The following is a 20,971-nucleotide window of genomic DNA, read 5'->3' as shown; positions in this document are numbered from 1 at the left end:
CCAGAGTGAGATCCTGTTTATGCTTCCCCACTTAGCTGGAATGACAGATGTGTACCACCACACCCAGCTATTGGTTGAGAGAAAAGTCTTGCTAATTTTTTTTTTTTTTTTGCCAGTCCTGGGGCTTGGACTCAGAGCCTGAGCACTGTCCCTGACTTCTTTTTTGCTCAAGGCTAGCACTCTACCACTTGAGCCACAGCGCCACTTCTGGCTTTTTCTATATATGTGGTGCTGAGAAATTGAACCCAGAGCTTCATGTATGCAAGGCAAGCACTCTACCACTAGCTAGGTCATATTCCTGAGTCTTGCTAATTTTTTGTCCAAACTTGACTTTCAGATCTCTACCTCTTGAGTAACTCAGAGGATCGATATGCGATATCACACCTGGCTTTGGCTTTCTTTTCTTTTCTTTTTTTTTTTTTGCTGGTCCTAAACTCAGAGCCTTGATGCTGTTGCTGAGCCTCTTTGTGCTCAAGGCTAGCGCTCTACCACTTGAGCCACAGTGCCCATTTCCAGCTTTTTCAGAGTAGTTTATTGGAGATAAGGGTCTTATGGACTTCACATGGAATGGCTCTTAGCTATCTTTTTTATTTTGGTCAGTCATGGGGCTTGAACTTGGGGCATAGGCACTGTCTCTAAGCTCTTTTGCTCAACTCTGTACTCTACTACTTTGAGGCACAGCACCACTTCCAGTTTTCTTGTAGCCAATTGTAGATGAGACTCTCATGAATTTTCCTGCCCAGGTTGGCTTTGAATTGACACCCTCAGACCTCACCCTCTTGAGTAGCTAGAATTACAGGCATGAGCCAGCAGTGTCCGGGTGGCTGTCATTTTTGAGATGGCTGTGAGCTTCTGGAATAAGGTATAACATAAAATAACAATTCACACCAGAATTGTATGATATTTTAAGCTTCTAAAATACTTTAATAATAATTATTTTAATATTGGTGAGAAGACTGATATACAATGCAATTTTATATTTTACAAGGAGATTCTGTACATCAGGGAAACATCTTGAAGTACAATACATCAGGCTTTTCCTTTTTACATTATGATTGTGAACTTCTAACTTAACAGAAAAAGGGAACATAAAATCTATTTTTATACATTAAAAACAAAACAAACACTATAAAGAATCCACTTCCAAAGTATCTTGTAAAAAGAGCACGAATGAGATGAAGGATAAAGCAGAATCCTTGATGGCACATACAAGCAGAAGTGGAGCTCAGGATGTCTGGACTCTGTGTCAAGCTTGGCACAGCAAAAGAAAGGCAATGGAAGAAAACCTTGCAAACATCACCTCAGCCACAGAGACCTGGTTTTAAGCCAAGCAGTCTCCAAACCAACAATACAGAATGGTTACAAGTCAGGTTAGCAGTTAGCATGTGGCTACCTTGTATCGAGACCTTTAATGGATTCTTGGGAGCCCTCAAGGAGCTCATAGCTCTACAGTGTTAATGGCTGTTAAGGAGATGTGGACCCAGTACTGCATCCATAGCTATAAGACATCTGACAGTAATAGAGAAACCTAAATTCCCCTTTTTCCCTATACAAAGTAAAAACATTACTCTTTCTTTTTGTGCAGTGCTGGCAGTTGAATCCAGGGCCCTGTGTATGCCAGGCAATTGCAATTCTTCTACCATGGAGCTACAGTAGCTTTTTGGGGGCTCTATTTCAGACCAAAAAACATACTTTTTTTTTTTTCTTGGCAGTACTGCAGTTTGAACTCAGTGTATTTGCTAGGTTGGCATGGTACTGCTGAGCCATGCCTCCAGCCCCAACCACCAAATACTGCCTCTTAAAGTCAATTAACTTCTTTATTTTGAGCCATTATTCTCCAGCACTTGCTGGGCTACTTGAGCCACATCACCAGCCTGGGTTTTTGCTGGTTATTTTGAAGTCAAATTCTCTCATACTTGTCTGCCTAGAAGGCTTTGAACTGTGATCTTCCAGATCTCAGCCTCCTGAGTAGCTAGCATTACAGGTGTGAGCCACCAGTGCCCTACTTTAGCTGACATTCTTTAGCAAAAAAAAAAAAAAAAACTTTAGCAAATTTAATGTGGATGTGAAAGCAGAAATGTCTGCTGAAAGGCTTCATACAGAAAAAGAAAGTGACTGAAATCACAGGAAAAAAATCTTCCAATCTATAAAACAGCCACAATTTCCTACATATTACAGTGAAGGAAGGAAAACCACATTCTCCAGGTAAATGGGAATTATTTTCTCACTTATAGGTAAGAATTAAGAGGTAAATGATGAGGCTATACGGTTTTCAGTAGAAATCCAAGGAAAATAACCAAACCTCTGTGTCAGGAAATTATTCTCGTATCTCTTTCAAATCCAAATAGGGTGGGAGCTGAGACAATGCCTAGGCACCCAGCACACTGGCTGGGTGGACAAGGGAAGGCAACGGAGGTGGGAGCTGCCAGAAGGGCCAGGAGGAGGGCTGTGTTGGCATTAAGAGGGGATGTGCACACAGCACTGAGGCCACCGGTGGGCCACCACCAGGCCCCTCCTGTGCATTTCTATCCAGCACCCTACATTCCTTAGGACCTTACTGGGACTCTGTCTAGAGTGTGGGGGCTGCTAGCACACAAGAATTTGTGCAGAATCCCTCCAACTTTGCTTGATTGAGAATGCATCTATTGGTTGAAGTGATTTACAGTATCATTTGGTACAATAAAAGAACAATAGCCTAGTTGAGATAGTGGAACACACTGGTAATCCTAGCACTCAGGAGGCTAAGGCTGGAGGAGGATCTTGAGTTAGAGGCCAGACTCGGGGACACAGCAAGGGCTGCATTGCAAACAAAACAGACTACAAACAAGTTCAACCAACTGTAAAATTTAAAGTCATGAGTCAGTTTTCTGCCAAGTTGACATTAATAGTAAGGCTTTTTTTATATAGAAAATAGACATGAGTTTCTGACTTGACCAACTAGTTGCAGCTCAGACTGCCTAATAGAGAGGAAAACATAAGTCCCCATTACGTCTTCAAGGTTATCATCATCATTATTATTTGGTGCCATTCCTGGGGCTTGAACTCAGGGCTTGGGCACTGTCCCTCCCCGAGCTTTTTTGCTCGAGGCTAGTGCTCTACCACTTGAGCCACAGCTCTACTTCTGGCTTTTTTGGCTAACTGGAGATAACAGTCTCATGAACTTTTCTGCCCCGGCTGGCTTTGAACCTTAATCCTCAGATCTCAGCCTCCAGAGAAGCTAGAATCACAGGCATGAGCCTCTGGCGCCTGGCCTTGTAGATCCTTTTACAGTGAAAATCAGGATGACAAGTGCCAAAAAAATAGGACCATGTCAGATCCTGAGCTTCCTCTCAGGCTAGGAAGCCTTCGGAGGACTGTACTGCTGTGTTACAAGAGGTATAGTGCAATGCTTCCAGCTGATGTGCAGTGTGGTGCGCAGGCTTCCTTGGGAAGTGGGTCCCCCTGTGAGAAGGCTGGAGTCTCTGGAAGGCTTTCCCTCCCAACAAGTGGATTTGAAGGCTGGAAATGGGTTTCACAAGTAGGGCAGGACAGGTAAGGCTAATGGTGCAAACTGTGCCTCAGCACAGGCAGTCATCCTGGGGCAAGGGTGTGGTGCAGCCAATAAAACTCAGAACCTGCTAGAGGCTTCAAACTTTGGTGGCTGATAAGGGAAACCCCCGCCCCCCCCCCCCCAAGTATGCTGCAATGTCAGAAGGTCCAAAAGTAGTGACAAAAGCATTCAGTTCTGCTCCAGAGTCAGCACAGAAGAATCTATTCCAGTGAAAGGCTACATTCATAGAAGTGCTATTCACCCCAGAACAAGATCCCAGAAGATACAATTCTGGCTGTGCTGGCAAGTGCTGAAGTTCCCGCCATATGTCACTCCCAAGATCAAAGATAGGAGCAAAACAGCCTGTGTTTTGGGTGAGTCTTTTAGTTCCTCTCTCAGGCTTGAGCATCATGGACGGTGGTAGCTAAAACAGACAACCACAAAACAAAACAAAAAACAAGTTACCAGATAGATAATGTAGATTGCTTTGTTAGTCTATTACATTTTCAAAAATTAAACACATATTTTGGGGCTGGGGATATAGCCTAGTGGCAAGAGTGCCTGCCTCGGATACACGAGGCCCTAGGTTCGATTCCCCAGCACCACATATACAGAAAACGGCCAGAAGCGGCGCTGTGGCTCAAGTGGCAGAGTGCTAGCCTTGAGCGGGAAGAAGCCAGGGACAGTGATCAGGCCCTGAGTCCAAGGCCCAGGACTGGCCAAAAAAAAAAAAAAAACAAAAAAAAAAAAAATTAAACACATATTTTGATTATGCCCGGGGCTTGAACTAACTCAGGGCCTGGGCACTTTCCCTGAGCCACATTCCTAGCCCCTTTGCTAGTTATTTTGGAGATGGAATTTTGTGGGCTTTCTGCCTGGTCCAGCCTCAAACCATGATCCTTCAGATATCATCCTCTGGAGTAGCTAGGATTACAAGCATGAGCCTCTAGTGCCTATCTTGGGTCTTTAATCTTAAATACTATTTTTGAATCAAATACTTCTTGGCTTGTTTCATGAATAGTGATTAAAATACAGTTTAAAGCCATGCAGGCTAGGCGCCAGTGGCTTACACCTGTAATCCTAGCCACTTAGGAGGCTGAGTATTGAGGACTGTGGTTCAAAGCCAGCCCAGCAGGAAAACCTGTGAGCCCAATTAACCACCAGAAAACCGGAAGTGGTGCTGGGGATTAAGTGGTAGAGCATCAGCCTTAAGCTGAAGAGAGGGCGAGAGCACCCAAGCCCAGAGTTCAAGCCCTTACAACTGATAAAGTAAGAAAGCCATGCAGAGTAGGGTACATGCCTGTAATCTCAGCTACTTGGGAAGCTGAAGGAGGATACAACCTTGAGCCCAACCTGGGCTCAAGAGAGACCCTATTCTTGAAAAAAAGAAAAACAATGAAGGTTATACATAAACTTGGTAAGAACCAAGTTCTACCTGTGCCAAGCAGAACTGAAAACAGAAGGCAAGATTTTGTCTAACTCAGCACAATTTTTTTTTTTTTTTGCCAATCCTGGGGCTTGAACTCAGGGCTTGGGTGCTGTCCTTGAGCCTCTTTGTGCTCAAGGCTAGCACTCTACCACTTGAGCCATAGCACCACTTCCAGCTTTTTCTTAATAGTTCATCAGAAATAAGAGTTTCATGGACTTGCCTGCCAAGGCTAGTTTGAACCATGATCCTCAGATCTCAGCCTCCTGAGTAGCTAGGAACAGGTGTGAGCCACCGATGCCCAACTACAAAAAAAATTTTTTTTGGGGGGGTGCCAGTCCTAGGCTTGAACTCAGGGCCTAGTTGCTATCCCTGAGCTCACAGCTAGCACTCTACTGTTTGAGCCACAGCTCCACTTCTGGGTTTTTGGTGATTAATTGAAGATAAGAATCTTAAGGACTTTCCTATCTAGGTTGGATTCAAACTACAATCCTTGGATCTCTGTTTACTTACTGAGTAGGTAGGATTACAGGCACGAGCCACTGGTGCCTGGCCTCAGCACAGTTTCTTAATTCAGAAAGGAAAGCTTCCCATGGCTTGGAAGATATTCATTCTTTTCTCTAAATACTGGCTCTGCAACATCCCTCCTTAATTCTTTCATTTCTCTGAATGCACTTTTGGGGGTCTTACCGTGTAAAATGTTTGCTTTCTTCGTGAACCTCCATCTCTGAGCTTTTAAATTCATTTAATTCTTTCCTTATGGCAGCCTGTAGGGCAGAAATAATATTTCACCATCTTCAATCTGCTATAGTCATATCAGTGAGACTTGCCATCTAGTTCTATTGTGCTTTCCATTGTGAGCAGTCCAGAGGGAACAAACAAGCCAGATCAACACAGGGAGCCAAGTTTTGAGCCCCATATATATGATTTTCCTTGACACCATTAACTTCGTAATTAAATTTCAAGTTACACCAAAATATCCAAAAAGCTTGAGATATTACAGCTTTTATAACTTTTACAGCATATAATAGAAATAAAAGAGAAATGCGTGCATTTATTAGAAGATACCATCCAAATCCAACTAAATATCAATGAGATTAAAAATGTATTTTATTTTGTCCTCCCCTCCCCCAGCTTAACTATATGATATACCATGCATTTTCTTGTCTTTCATTGTCAATAGTAAATAGTGTAAAATTTTGGTTATACACCTTGGCATTTTTGCATATTGCTTTCAAAATTTAACTTATCAAAAGGAAAGGATGAGACAGAAACATTTTGTGGTTACCTTGTCAGCAGGAGTCAACTTGGTCCAGGGTTTGTCTGCTCGCCGATCATAATCTTGAGCATCTGTGACCTCCACATATTCATTAAACCTCAGGATCTTCCTAGCAAGTAGTTCAGCCACAGTTGGCCTTTGACTGAGCTGGAAGAAATGGAGTCCTTGGTTCCACTCTGTCACTGTGACAGAACTAAGCCATCAACAAGGCACTTAAATTGCCTCTAACCATCACTGAACACTGGAACCACTTGGGGTTTTACCCATTACTAACCCCTGGGTTCCATCCTTCGCAGAGATTCTGGGTCAGCAAATGCAGTTATGTTACTCAGTGGACACTATATGGAAAATGAACTAGACAACTTGTGGGTAGGGATATGAGGGGGGAACTGGGGGAAAGCAAAAGAAGTGGTAACATTCTCCAAAAAAAAAAATGTATTCATTACCTGATTTATAAAATAGTAACCTCTCTGTATGACACATTAATAATCGCAATAGATATTTCTATTTATTTGTTGTCAAAGTGATGTTCAGAGTTTTATACCTAAAGCAGTGAGTACATTTCTTATCAAACTTGTTACCTCCTCCCTCAGCCCCCCTTCCCCTCAACCCGGGATTGTAAAGTTGTTTTACAGCATATTGTCTTGTAGGTACTGCTATTGCATTGGTTTGCCTTTTACTCTTTTGCCTCTCCATTTAGATGTTCCCCTTCTTTTCACTAGTTCTGATACATATACAATACCCAGAGTACCAAAATCAGTTATAGTGACATCAGGGGTAAAACCATGGGGAAGAAAAACAAAAGAAAAGGCATAATTTTTTTTTTTGGGGGGGGTGCTAGTTCTGAGGCTTGGACTCAGGGCCTGAGCACTGTCCCTGGCTTCTTTTTGTTCCAGGCTAGCACTCTACGTTTTGAGCCAACTTTTTCTGTTTATGTGGTAATGAGGAACCGAACCCAGGGCTCCGTGCATGCTAGGCAAGCACTATACCACTAAGCCACATTCCCAGCCCATAAAACATTTTTTAAATGTCAGCTAATTTGTTATTGGGTGACTGATTGAGTGGAGTACTGGAGTTTGAACTCAGGGGTCTTGCACTTGCTAAGAAGGTACTCTACTACCTGAGCTATGTCCCGAACTGAAAAGTTTACTTTTTGAAAATCACTTACTTGGGGCTCGGAATGTGGCTTAGTGGTAGAATGCTTGCCTAGCATGCACGAAGCCCTGGGTTCAATTCCTAAGTACTACATACACAGAGAAAGCTAGAATGGGTATTGTGGCTCAAGTGATAGAGTGCTAGCCTTGAGCAAAAAGAAGCCAAGGACAGTGCTCAGACCCTGAGTCCAAGCCCCAGGACTGGCAAAAAAACAAAACAAAACCCCCCCAAAACTGTGGCACAATTAACACACTTTAAAAAAAAAAAAAAGGCATCAGGGGCTGGGAATATGGCCTAGTGGCAAGAGTGCTTGCCTTGTATACATGAGGCCCTGGGTTCGATTCCCCAGCACCACATATACAGAAAACGGCCAGAAGTGGCGCTGTTGCTCAAGTGGCAGAGTGCTAGCCTTGAGCAAAAAGAAGCCAGGGACAGTGCTCAGGCCCTGAGTTCAAGGCCCAGGACTGGCCAAAAAAAACCAAACACAAAAACCTTACCCTTTGGGCTGGGGATATGGCCTAGTGGCAAGAGTGCTTGCCTCGTATACATGAAGCCCTGGGTTCAATTCCCCAGCACCACGTATACAGAAAACGGCCAGAAGTGGCGCTGTGGCTCAAGTGGCAGAGTGCTAGCCTTGAGCAAAAGATGCCAGGGACAGTACTGCGGCCCTGAGTCCAAGGCCCAGAACTGGCAAAAAAAAAAGCATCAAATACCCTATTCTAGGTTTTTTTAACCTATTAATACTGAAAGAAAACTCAGGGCTAGAGGCTCATGCCTGTAGTCCTAGTTACTTAGGAGGCTGAGATGTGAGGACTGCAGTTCAGAGCCAGAGATACTGATCTCCAATTAACCAGCAAAAATCAGACATGGAGCACATGTGTGGTTCATGTGTCAGGAGTGCTTGGTCGTAAGTTTAAGGCCCAGTACTAGCGCAAAAAAGCTGTTGATGTTTTCTGTATATATGTGCTTATTTTCTATAGCATGAAGTTAATTTATTTCCAGTCTAATTGTTCATCCAATTACCAGACTGAAGGGGAATACAGGAGAAACAGTACCTTCCTAGTGAGCCGGCGTTTAATCTCCCGTTTCTCTGCCTGACGATCAGCTTCGTTTTTAGCTACAATTGAGTCCGAAACAAAGGATATTACTTCAAAATGAAAATTTGTAATTGTACCACAGATATATTTTTTGTAGGTCCAAACCAGAATAAAATTGGTAATAGCTAGGTAAAACAATTTTCTTGTCAGGGGTACATTCATTTAAGAGTAAGAGTAAGAGCTGGAAGCCAATGGTTCACACCTGTATTCTTAGTTATTCAGGAGGTTGAGATCTGAGAATAGAGATACAGAGCCAGCTTGGGCAGGAAAGTCTGTGAGATTATCTCCAATTAACCACCAAAGGACTAAAAATGGAGCTGTGGCTCAAGTAGTAGAGTGCTATCCTTGAGCACAAAAGCTCAGGGAAAATGCCCAGGCTCTGAGTTCAAGTCCCAGGATCAGCATATACACAGACACACACAGATAGACACACACACAAGAAAAAAGAAAGAAGAGTAATGATGAGCAATCTAAGGTGCCAAATCTCTCCACTGGCTTGTTTATACTGCTTATGAACGAAGTATATTCTTTACATTTTATTTATTTAGTCAGTCAGTTAGTTCTGGGGCTTGAACTCAGGGGCCTGAGCACTGTCCCTGAGGCTTCTTTTTGCTCAAGGCTAGCACTCTACCGCTTGAGCCACAGCGCCCCCTCTGGCCTTTTCTGTTCTTGTGGTTCTGAGGAATCGAACCCAGGGCTTAGTGCATGCTAGGCAAGCATTCTAACACTAAGCCACATTCCCAGCCCGTGTTCTTTACATTTTAATTATCTACATAATAATCTTGATATGCTGTTGGTCTTTGCGGTTCAAAGTATCTAATACATGATCCTTAAGAAAAGTTTGTCAGGGAGTTGGTGCGATAAACAAGGGTTTTGTTTGTTTTTTACAGTCCTGAGGCTTATATATAGGGCTTAGGAGCTGTCCAAGCTCAAGGCTGATACTCTACCACCTCCTGAGCCACAGGACCACTTCTAGCTTTTTCTGGGTAGTTTATTGGGGATAAAAGTTTCATGGACTTTTCTGCCTGGGCTGCCTTTAATATTAAACTGCGATCCTCAGGTCTTAGTCCTGAGTAGCTAGAATTATAGGCATGGGCCAATGGCGCCTAGGTAACAGGATTATTTTGGGCAAAACATATGACTGTCTGAAATACCATGGTGAAACCTCTTGATGCAAACTAATGCACACACACAAAATGAAACAAATGACAGAAAAGTAGGGCAGGCTGTTGGGCTGGCAAGGACGGTGATTGTAATAGGATGCTGATGGTTTTGAGAGAATGAAGTGGGATGAGGAAAGTGATGGAGGGTGAGGTTGATCAGATATATTCTATGCATGTGGGGATATGTCACAATGAGACACCTTGTATACAACTAATGTATGCTGATTTAAAAAAAAAAGTCTGCAGACTCTTGCTCAAGAGTGGTAGATAAGAATGGACAATGGATACCACACCAAGTTTCATGTGACCGATAGATCACATTTTAAATTTACTAGGTAACTAAGTTGAATATATCCAAATAGCGCTGAAGGTAGGCGATGGGTTGGTGGGACAGCAAGCCCAGTGCAGCCTCATAGAAGAGAAGGCTGTCCCATCCCCATCTCTTTGCTGATCCTAAAAGCACACTTAGTGTGGCTTTCCACATCTATCATATCCCATTCTCATCCTCTAGTTTATCTTCTTGGCCTCTTTTCCTCCTCATCCCTGGTCCTACCTTGAAGCCCCTTTCCCAGGAGAGCTCACTTGGGTGGGAATGAGACCAAGTAATGGCAAATGCAGCTAGAGGGATGAGACTTGAGAAACCCAAGGACACTGAGTGTAACAGGACAGATAAAGTCTCTCCCCAAAGGTCTTAGCATCTTCCTTGAGGCTGGTTCTGCGAAGTGACTATAGTCCCCAAGGGTTATCTGAGAGGCAGAGAGAGGTGCTTGGGGGCAGTGGGTGAGAATCATGCTGAGTAGGACCCCACAGAGATGAACAGGAAGCCAGTGAGGAAATTCATGCTTTGTGAAGGCCTCCTGGCTACGATCTCTGGCAATTTTAACTACTTCACTAGATTAGAATGCCATTCCAGAACATTAGTTATGTATACAGACAACAAATTAAATACATGGTCCTATATGACTTTCCTATAAGACTTTTCTTACCTCTACAGTGTCTATACCTTTCTCTCTCTCTTTGTTTTTTTTTTTTGCCAGTCCTGGGACTTGGACTCAGGGCCTGAGCACTGTCCCTGGCTTCTTTTCTCGCTCAAGGCTAGCACTCTGCCACTTGAGCCACAGCGCCACTTCTGGCCATTTTCTGTATATGTGGTGCTGGGGAATTGAACCTAGGGTGTCATGTGTACAAGGCAATCACTCTTGCCACTAGGCCACATCCCCAGCCCTACCTTTTCTCTTAAAAAGAGAAAAGTTTCAGAAAACCCAGGAAACTGGGGACTTGCTATGGGCCCTCAGCTTCCACTTACATCCATGAGTACAGCTACTACCTTGGTTCCCTGAAGACAGAAAAGTTGGAACATGTATCTCCCACAACTGTCATGCTCAAGTTAGTCACAGGATTCTCTGAGAATACTAAAATAGAAATTTCTGGAATATATCGATACTCTAAACAATAATGTGATAGTAATTTTCAAACAAAGCTTGGTAAACTTCGTTCTCTGAAGGAGAGATACTGTTTTCTGGTAGGAACACTCTCTTTGGTTCATTTAGCAAATTCTTATTCCTTTATGTATATTAAAGTCATAAACTTGTCTAGTGCTGGTGGCTCATGCCTGTAGCTCTCCAAGCTACTCCTCTACAGTAATCCTAGGATAAGATCTGAGGATTGTGGTTCCAAACTAGCCTGGATAGACAAATGAGACTCTTTTATCTCTAATTAACTAGCAAAAAGCCAAAAATGAAAGTGTGCCTCAAATAATAAAACATACTCTCTTTGATGTGAGGCAAGAATGTTCAAGTCTCAGTATAGGGACATGGGCACACACACGCACACACACACACAGTATGAGAAACATACAAAGAATAACTGGACTCACGTTGTAGTATATTTCGTTGTTCTAGTTCTTCTGGTGTAGGTCTTTGACTCAGTCGCCTAAAAAAGAAGACACATAAAGGTATCATCCATGTTAGGCCTCCCAATTATATTTATTAGTATTTTGACCATAGTTTACCATTAAGCCATACACAAGAAATTACATTTTCAAGCAGATCTATTTCATTGTGTAAGAAATGATTTTCACATTGAAAGGAATTTTACATGCAAACAGGAAGCCATGATTCTAGTAACAGCTCTGATATCAATAGATGTGTCACCATAAAAAAAGTTCATTTAAACTCTGAGTGTTTTCACCTGTAAGATGAAGGTTTTGACTGGACTGGTGGTTCCCACAGATGTGCCCCATCAGAAGCATTCCTGGGACTTGGGGGCATAGGTCAGAGTATGGGGCTCAGCATGTATAAAGTCATAAGTTTGAGACCTGGCACAAATGCTCCAAAACAACAAAAACTCAGATTCCCAAGGCATATCAATAGAAATTCTGATTCAATAAATCATGATGAAGAATGATATTTTATATATGTATATCTAATTCATATTACATGTATTATATATGCGGGTATTTTGGTTGTTTTTGAGATCAAGTCTATGTTGACCAGGTTGGCTATTTCCTGCCTCAACCTTCCAAGTAACTGGGACTACTGGTATAACACCTGGAGATTGAACCCAAGGCCTGATGTATGCCAGGCAAGCATTCTACCACATGAACCATGCCCTTTCCTTTCTTTCTCCTTCCTTCTCTTTCTTCCCCTCCTTCCCTTCCTTCCTTTTGCACTTTGCTTTTGAAAAAGGACAGGGTTTCCCTAACTTTGCCTGGGCTGGCTTAAACTTTCCATCCTCTTTCTCCCCCCAAGTAGCTGGGATTAAAGGTTTACGTCATCAAGTCCTGCTGGCTCTCTAGAGTTTTTTTTTTTTTTAACCAGTGGCTTATGAGCACTGGAATTTGAAGCCATATCTTTCTAGGTGATACTTTGTAATTATATACTTAAATTTCAGTTTTCTCTGTGAAGTATTTGATGGAAGTTTCTCATCTCATCAACAATTGTGAGGTGTTATTCATCAACGATAACTTATCATTTCTGGACTCAGAAAGGTATTCATTTCTTTAATTTATACTTCTTTGACAGTGTTTCAGCTACCTACTAATTATTCAACTCTTGTTGCTTGCATAGAGAACTCCTAGTCCTATTCTGTACACAATTTATTTACCTTTTTCTTTTTTCTTTTGGTAATACTGGGGTCTGAATCGAGGGCCTCATGCTTCCTAAGCAGGCATATGAGCCACTCTTTATGTATTGGTTATTTTCATGATAGGGTCTTCACTTTATGCCCAGGCCAGCCTAGAGCTTGATCTTACTATTTGTACTTCCCCTTGCTACTGGAATGACATGACAGGCATGTGGCCACTGAGCCCAGTCATGGACTGAGATTAACATTTATGCCCTGGCTGGTCTCAAACCATGGTCCTCTGATCTGCCTTCCATGTGTCTAAGATTGCTTGTTTGAGCCACCTCATGCAGTCTTTATTTATTTTTCTTTTCTTTTTCAACTCAGCCTTATATATTTCAAAGAAGTTTTCCTCTTTTTTCAGAACAGGATTATCCTTTTCAAATGATCTTTAATTATGCTGGATTTATAAAGGCATAACTCATATAGGAATGACAAGTAGGCTGGGAATATGGCCTAGTAATAGAGTGCTTGCCTCATATACATGAAGCCATAGGTTTGATTCCCTCAGCACCACATAAACAGAAAAGGCCAAAAGTGGTGCTGTGGCACAAGTGGTAGAGTGCAAAAAGAAACCAGGGATAGTGCTCAAGCCCTGAGTTTAAGCCCCAGGACTGGCAAAAAACAACAAAAACAAAACCCAAAGACAAATATGTACAATTATGCACATATTAAATATAGATAATTTTTTTTTTTGGCCAGTCCTGGGCCTTGGACTCAGGGCCTGAGCACTCTCCCTGGCTTCCTTTTTGCTCAAGGCAGCACTCTGCCACTTGAGCCACAGCGCCACTTCTGGCTGTTTTCTGTATATGTGGTGCTGGGGAATCGAACCCAGGGCCTCATGTATACGAGGCAAGCTCTCTCGCCACTAGGCCATATCCCCAGCCCCTATAGATAATTTTTTTAAAAAGAATGACAAATATGTATAATTATGCACATATTAAATACACATGATTTTTAAAAAAGAATGACAAATATGTGCAATTATGCACATATTAAATAGACATTGATTTTTTTTTTTTGGCCAGTCTTGGGGCTTGAACTCGTGGCCTGGGCATTGTCCCTGGCTTCTTTTTGCTCAAGGTTAGCACTCTACCACTCTAGCCACAACACCACTTCTGACTTTTTCTATATATGTGGTGCTGAGGAATTGAAACAAGAGCCACATATATACGAGGCACCACTAGGCCACATTCCCAGATCAATACACATTATTTTTTTCATTGTTCATTTTCATTTTATGAGACAGTCTTGGCATGTAACCCAGACTGACCTTGAACTTATGGTATTTCTGCCTCACCCTTTAATGCTGTGATCACAGGTGTATGCCACCACGCCTGTCAACAAATTTTAACATACCTGTGAAACTATCATTACTATTAAGAGAATGAATACTGTCCTGTATTTGTCTTTTATGACTACTCTAAAAAAATCAACAGGAGCCTTACAAAACCAGACATTTGGACAGAAGGTGTGGTTCAGAGATGCAACAAATGTTAAGTAAGTGTGAAGTCCTGATTTTAAACCACACTGTCTCAGAAACAAAACAAAACAAAATATAACACAAGTTGGGTGCTGGTTAATCCTAGCTGCTCAGTAGGCTGAGATCTGGGGATCAAAGTTCAAGAAAGTCTAAGCAATGGTCTGGGAATGTGGCTTAGTGGCAGAGTACTTGCCTTGCATACATGAAGCCCTGGGTTCGATTCCTCAATACCACATAAACAGAAAAGGCCAGATGTGGAGCTGTGGTTCAAGTGGTAAAGTGCTACTCTTGAGCAAAAGAAGCTTAGGGACAGTGACAGGGCCCTGAATTCAAGCCCCAGGACTGGCAGAAAAGAAAAGAAAGTCCAAGCAAGAAAGTCCATGAGACTTTTATCTTCAATTAACTACTAAAAAGCCAGACATGGAGCTGTGGCTCAAAGTGGCAGAGCACTAGCATTAAGCATAAAATCTCTGGGACAAGGCCCATGCCCTAAATTCAAGCCTTAGTACTAGTTAAAAAAAAAAAAAAAAGGTTATATTAACATTTACTGGGAGTGGGGCTGGGGATATGGCCTAGTGGCAAGAGTGCTTGCCTCGTATACATGAAGCCCTGGGTTTGATTCCCCAGCACCACGTATACAGAAAACGGCCAGAAGTGGCGCTGTGGTTCAAGTGGCAGAGTGCTAGCCTTGAGCAAAAAGAAGCCAGGGACAGTGCTCAGGCCCTGAGTCCAAGGCCCAGAACTGGCCAAAAAAAAAAACAACATTTACTGGGAGTAAGAATTAGAATGTATCTTTTCAGAGAATGCATCCCTTTCCACTACAAACCACATCATATTTTCTCATGTCTTTAAATTCATTCTCCATAACTTAATGTGAACACTTATTTTTTTCCTGGAGTTTGAACTCAGGGCCTGGGTGCTGTCCTTGAGCTTTTTTGCTCAAGGCTAGCAGTTTACTACTTGAGCCACAGCTTTCTCCACTTCTGGCTTTTTGCTGGTTAACTGAGGATAAGAGTCTCACAGACTTTCCTACCTGGATTGTCTTTGAACTGAGATCCTCAGATATCAGCATCCTGAGTAGTTAGGATTACAGGCATGAGCCACTTGCACCCAGTTTCATTGATCTCTCTCTCTCTCTCTCTCTCTTTATAATGATAGATCTTTCTTTCTTTCTTTTTTCCTTTTGGCAGTTATGAGGCTTGAACTCAGGGTCTAGGCACTGTCCTTGAGCTTCTTTTGCTCAAGACTAGCACTCTACCATTTGAGCCACAGCACCACTTCCAGCTTTTTCCATTTATTTGGTACTGAGGAATTGAACCAGGGGCTTCATGCATGCTAGGCAAGCACTCTACCACTGAGCCACATTTCCAGCCATAATGATATATTTTTATCAAATGTACATAAACTCATACAGTATGTGGCTCCATTATTTTGGGCCCAGTTTTGTTTAATCAATGTAATTATGGGATTCACCAAGTTGTGACGTTATAATTCTTTTTATCCCTGAGTACTGTTTTAAAGCAAAAATATGCCACAAATCATTTATCTACTGACAATATTTGAGCTGCTTCCAGTTTTGGTTATTACAAATAACAGTAAATGGACTGGTTGGATCATATGTATACCTATGTTCAATTCTGAAAGAAACTATCACTCAGAGCTTTGTATACAAGGATTTACAAGGCAAGCACTCTTGCCACTAGGCCATATCCCCAGCCCTCACTCAGAGCTTTGTGTTCTTCCTCATCTTTCTTGTTCAAGGCTGGTGCTCTATCACTTTAACCATGCCTTCCAGCACCTTACTGGCTAAATAGAGATGGAATCTCACAGACTTTTTCCTGCCTGGGCTTGCTTCAAGACTTGATTCTCCAGGTCTCAGCCTTCTGAGCAGTTAGGATTATAGGCATGAGTCACATCAATTATTTTTCTTCAAATGATTTTTTTTTTTCCAGTCCTGGGCTTGAACTCAGGGCCTGGACATTGTCTCTGAGCTTCTTTTGCTCGAGGCTAGCACTTTACCACTTGAGCCACAGTGACACTTCTGGCTTTTATGTGGTACTGAGGAATTGAACCCAGGGCTTCTTCATGCATGCTAGGCAAGCACTCTACTGCTGAGCCACATTCCCAGCCTAAACTCTTTTTCTAAAGGACTGGTATTATTTACATTCCTACCACTGGAGTATGAAAATGCAGTGGCTTCTCATCCTCAGCAGTTCTTGGTATTGTCAGTTGTTAAACTGTATAGTTTTAGTCAGGCATGGTAGTGCATGCCTACAATCCTAGTTTGGGGAGGTTGAGAAAGGAGGCTGTTCAAGGCCAGTCTAGAAAATACAGCGAGATCCTGACTCAAACAAAAACAGCAAAATAAATAACTTAATTTTAGCTACCCTAGTAGACTTACAGAGGTATTCATATGTATTATATAGTAGTCACTGTTTTACCACGCTTGTTTTCAGTTATCCTGTCAACCAAGACCCAAGAATATTAAATGGTAAATTCCAAATGTGAACAATTCATAGATTTTAAGTTGCATGCTGTTCTGAAATCTTGAGCTGTCCCACTCTGTACCACCTGGGACACAAGTCATCCCTTTGTACAGCACAAACCACACTGTATGTATTATCCATCCTTCTAGTTATTAGTCATGTATCTTATTCTACTTAACAATGGTCACAAAATGCAAGACAAGTGGTACTAGCAATCTGGATATACTAACAAAGACAAAATGCTTCCTTCAAGTGAGAAAATACAATTTTATTACAGTACATAATTGTTCTTTTCTTTTTTTCTTCCCCCAGTCATGGGACTTGAATTCAGGGCCTGGACGCTGTCCCTGAGCTTTTTCATTCAAGGCTAGTGCTCTAGCACTTTAAGCCACAGTTCCACTTACAGCTTTTCTGGTGGTTAATTGGAGATAAGAGTCTCATTCATTCTTGCCTGGGCTGGCTGTGAACTCCAATCTTCAGATCCCAGCCTCCTGAGTAGTTGGGATTATAGGCATTAAGCCACTAGCTCCTGGCTAATTGTTCTAGTTTATCATCAATTATTGTTGATATCACTATAACTACTTGATGAATTAAACATTATCCTAAGTACATATACATGGAAACAAATATATGGAGTTTGGTACTATCTAAAGGGTTAGGCATCTCCTGAGAATGTGGGGAGAATATTTTACTTTAGTATGAAATCCTAAAATATGACTTTTTGAACTCAAGGCTTTGAGGTTATTTATCTTGCTTGCTTGGCTGGTGCTCTACCACTTGAGACATGCCGTTAGCTGGCTTTCTGCTGGTTATTTTGGAGAGTAGTCTCCAGATCTATCCAGGCTTACAGGCATGAACCACTGGCCAAAGATTTTTTTTTTGGGGGGGGGAGGGGGAGAGCTCAGTTGTAGGGCTTAAACATAGGGCCTGAGCACTGCCTTGGAACTCTTGTTTCCCAAGGCTAGTGCTCTACCACTTTGAGCCACAGAACCACTTCTGGTTTTCTGGTGGTTAATTGGAGATAAGAATCTCACAGATTTTTCCTGCCCTGGTTGGCTTTGACTTGCAATGCTGAGATCTCAGCCACCTGAGCAGCTAGGATGATAGACGTGAGCCACCAGTGCCACAGATTTTTAAGGGTGTAATTCAGTATTGTCCACTACATATACAATATTCAATAGCTCCTCAGAGATCAGTCATTATGCATAAGCAAAACTTTAGTAACTTCCTAGTTCACATGACCTTTCCCCTTTCCCTTCAGCTCCTGATAAGCATACTTCTACTCTGCTTCTATCAGTATTTTAGATTCCTTTTTGAATTCTTAAGGTAATCGAAGTAGGTGTTCTGTGATTGTTTTCTTGCTTTCCAGTGCTGAGATTAAACACAGGTTTTCATACATGCAAGGCAAGAGCTAATCTACTGAGCCACACTGCCAGTCCTATAACTGGCTTTTTTAATAGCATGTCTCGAAGGTGTTGAATTTGAAAGGATTTCTCCCCCACCTTTTTTCTTTTCTTTCTTTTTTTTGTTTTGTTGTTTTTAAGACTGAGTCTTACTTTGTAGCTTAGGCTGGCCTTGAATGTACAATCCTAATCCTTCAGCTTCTGCCTCCTTAATGCTGGGACTGTGGATGTGTACTACTATATCAGCTATGTTTAATTTTTTTTGAGGAACTTAAATACTTGTTTTCCATCTCTACTAACAATTATTAGATTAAGATTTGAAAATTCTTCATATTCTAAATGAAACACCTTGGGGCTGGGGATATGGCCTAGTGGCGAGAGAGCTTGCCTCATATACATGAGGCCCTGGGTTCGATTCCCCAGCACCACATATACAGAAAACGGCCAGAAATGGCGCTGTGGCTCAGGTGGCAAAGTGCTAGCCTTGAGCAAAAAGGAAGCCAGGGACAGTGCTCAGGCCCTGAGTCCAAGGCCCAGGACTGGCCAAAAATAAATAAATAAACACCTTTATCAGATACATGAATTATAAAATATTCTATTCTATTTTTTCCCCCACCAGTCCTGGGGCTTAAACTCAGGGTCTGGATGTTGTCCCTGTGCCTCTTTGTGCTTAAAGCTAGCACTCTACTACTCTGAATTACAGTGCCACTTCTGGCTTTTTCTGAGTAGTTTATCAGAGATATGAGTCTCACAGACCTTCCTGCCTGTGCTTGCTTTGAACTGTGATCTTCAGATCTCAGCTTCCTGAGTAGCTAGGAATACAGGCATGAGCAACCAGTATACTGAAAAAAATACATTAAGATTTCTCACAAAAGTGGGAATTGAGATGGTAACAAAAACTTTAACACAAAAATAATAATAAAAACTTGCACTCAAAACACTAGGTCTTAAAAAGTGATCCCAGGCTGGGAATGTGGCTTAGTGGTAGAGTGCTAGCCTGCATGAAGGTCTGGATTTGATTCCTCAGTACCACATACACAGAAAAAGCCAGAAGTGGTGCTACGGCTCAAGTAGTAAAGTACTAGCCTTGAGCAAAAGAAGCTCAGGTACAGCGCCCAGGCCCTGAGTTCAAGCCCCAGGACTGACCAAAAAAAAGGAAGAAAGAAAAAGTGAGGCAAGCTAGCATCTACAGCCATACCACCCTGAACACACCTGATCTTGTCTGATCTCAGAAGCTAAGCAGGGTCGGGCCTGGTTAGTACTTGGATGGGAGAAAAAGTGATCTCAGGATCTGAAATATGAGCACGGAATACAAATTATTAGGCCCAAACCCAAAGCAAAAACTTTGGTTGTGGAACTTCACACCCTAAATATTAGAATTAGAAAAATTTGAATAAATTAGAATTTTAAAAAAATTAGAGAAGAGTATCAATGCCCAATAACAGGGTGATAGGTCAGTTAATTGTACCATATCAACTTGATGGATTAACACCTAGGAATTATTAATAAAAATTACAAAGACTATATACTATATGGCAATAAGGAAAATATAATAAAATGAAGTAATAAACACGCCATTGTAAAACAAATATATGAAAACATTCAAAGAAGGCCAGGTGTAGCCTAGGCCTAAACATAAGTGAGGCCCTGGATTTTAGGCCCAACTGACACAAAAACAAAAAATCTAACCAAACAAAAACTACTGGAAGAACTACTGTGTGCTGGTAGCTCACATCTGTAATCCTAGTAATTCAGAAGGCTAAAATCTGAGTATTGTGTCCATAGAGAGCCCAACCATGGAAGTCTATGAGATTCTTATCTCCAATTAGTCAGAAAAAAAGCTGGAAATGGAAGTGTGGCTCAAGGAGTAGAGTGCCAACCTTAAACGAAAAGGCTAAAGTGGGCTGGGAATGTGGTTTAGTGGTAGAGTGCTTGCCTAGCATGCATGAAGCCCTGGGTTTGATTCCTCAGTACCACATAAACAGAAAAAGTGGAAAGTGGTGCTATGGCTCAAGTGGTAGAGTGCTAGCCTTGAGCAAAAAAAAAGCTCAGGGATGGTGCCTGGCCCTCAGTTCAAGCCCCAAGCCCTAGGATTGGCAAAAATAAACAAACAAATAAATAATAAATTTAAGCCAGGTGCCAGTGGCTCATGTCTGTAATCCTAGCTACTCAGGAGGATGAGATCTGAGGACTGTGGTTCAAAGCCAGTCCGGGCAGGAAAGTCTGTAAGACTCTTATTTCCAATGAACCACCAGAAAACCGGGAGTGGCACTGTGGTTCAAGTGGTAGAGTACTAGTCTTGAGCTGAAAAGCTCAGGGATAGCGCCTAGGCCCAGAGTTCAAGCCCCATCACCAACAAAAGAAAAAAAAAAGTACACATGAATCAGGGCAGTGGCTCACATCTGTAATCCTAGTTACTTATCCTAGGTGAAGATGGACAGGATTGTGGTTCAAGGCCATCCTGAGGACAAAGTCAGTGAGACTCTATCTCAATTAACAACTGGGTTTGATAGATATGCCAGTCATCTCATCTATGTGGGAAACAGCATAAACTTGAGATTCTATTAGAAAAATAACAAAAGCAAAAATGGCTACAGGTATAGTTCAAATGTTAGAAGAACATCTATCTAGCAAGCTTGAGGCTCTAAGATCAAATCCCAGTACTGTAGGGAACCAGTGGCTTATACTTGCAATCCTGTACTGAGGAGGCTGAAATCCGATGGATTTTAGTTTAAAGTCAACCTAGGCAGAAAAGTCCAAGAGACTCCATCTCTAAGAAAAAGTAGGTAAAAAGCTGGGCTAGTGATATGGCTCATGTGATAGGGTA

At 42.0% G+C, this 20,971-nt stretch overlaps 1 protein-coding gene across 6 annotated transcripts in view; it reads right to left on the bottom strand.

The window, feature by feature from the left end:
* Positions 1 to 3,119: 3,119 nt before the first annotated feature.
* Phactr4 (phosphatase and actin regulator 4) overlaps positions 3,120 to 20,971 on the bottom strand; it is an 80,804-nt gene continuing 62,952 nt past the window's right edge. For all 6 annotated transcript variants that reach the window (XM_048350648.1, XM_048350645.1, XM_048350647.1 and 3 more), the window contains 5 exons: positions 11,526 to 11,581; positions 8,445 to 8,506; positions 6,244 to 6,381; positions 5,646 to 5,722; positions 3,120 to 3,953 (listed from right to left, as the gene is read on the bottom strand). In XM_048350648.1, the coding sequence (XP_048206605.1) occupies positions 3,938 to 3,953; positions 5,646 to 5,722; positions 6,244 to 6,381; positions 8,445 to 8,506; positions 11,526 to 11,581 (349 nt within the window). In that variant the 3' untranslated portion in view covers positions 3,120 to 3,937. The remainder of the gene's footprint in view (positions 3,954 to 5,645; positions 5,723 to 6,243; positions 6,382 to 8,444; positions 8,507 to 11,525; positions 11,582 to 20,971) is intronic.

Source organism: Perognathus longimembris, chromosome 7 (genome assembly GCF_023159225.1).
Source record: "Perognathus longimembris pacificus isolate PPM17 chromosome 7, ASM2315922v1, whole genome shotgun sequence".
NCBI classification, from domain to species: Eukaryota; Metazoa; Chordata; class Mammalia; order Rodentia; family Heteromyidae; genus Perognathus; species Perognathus longimembris.
Note: the sequence above shows the minus strand (reverse complement) of the source record. Positions and strands in the feature narration are given on the sequence as shown.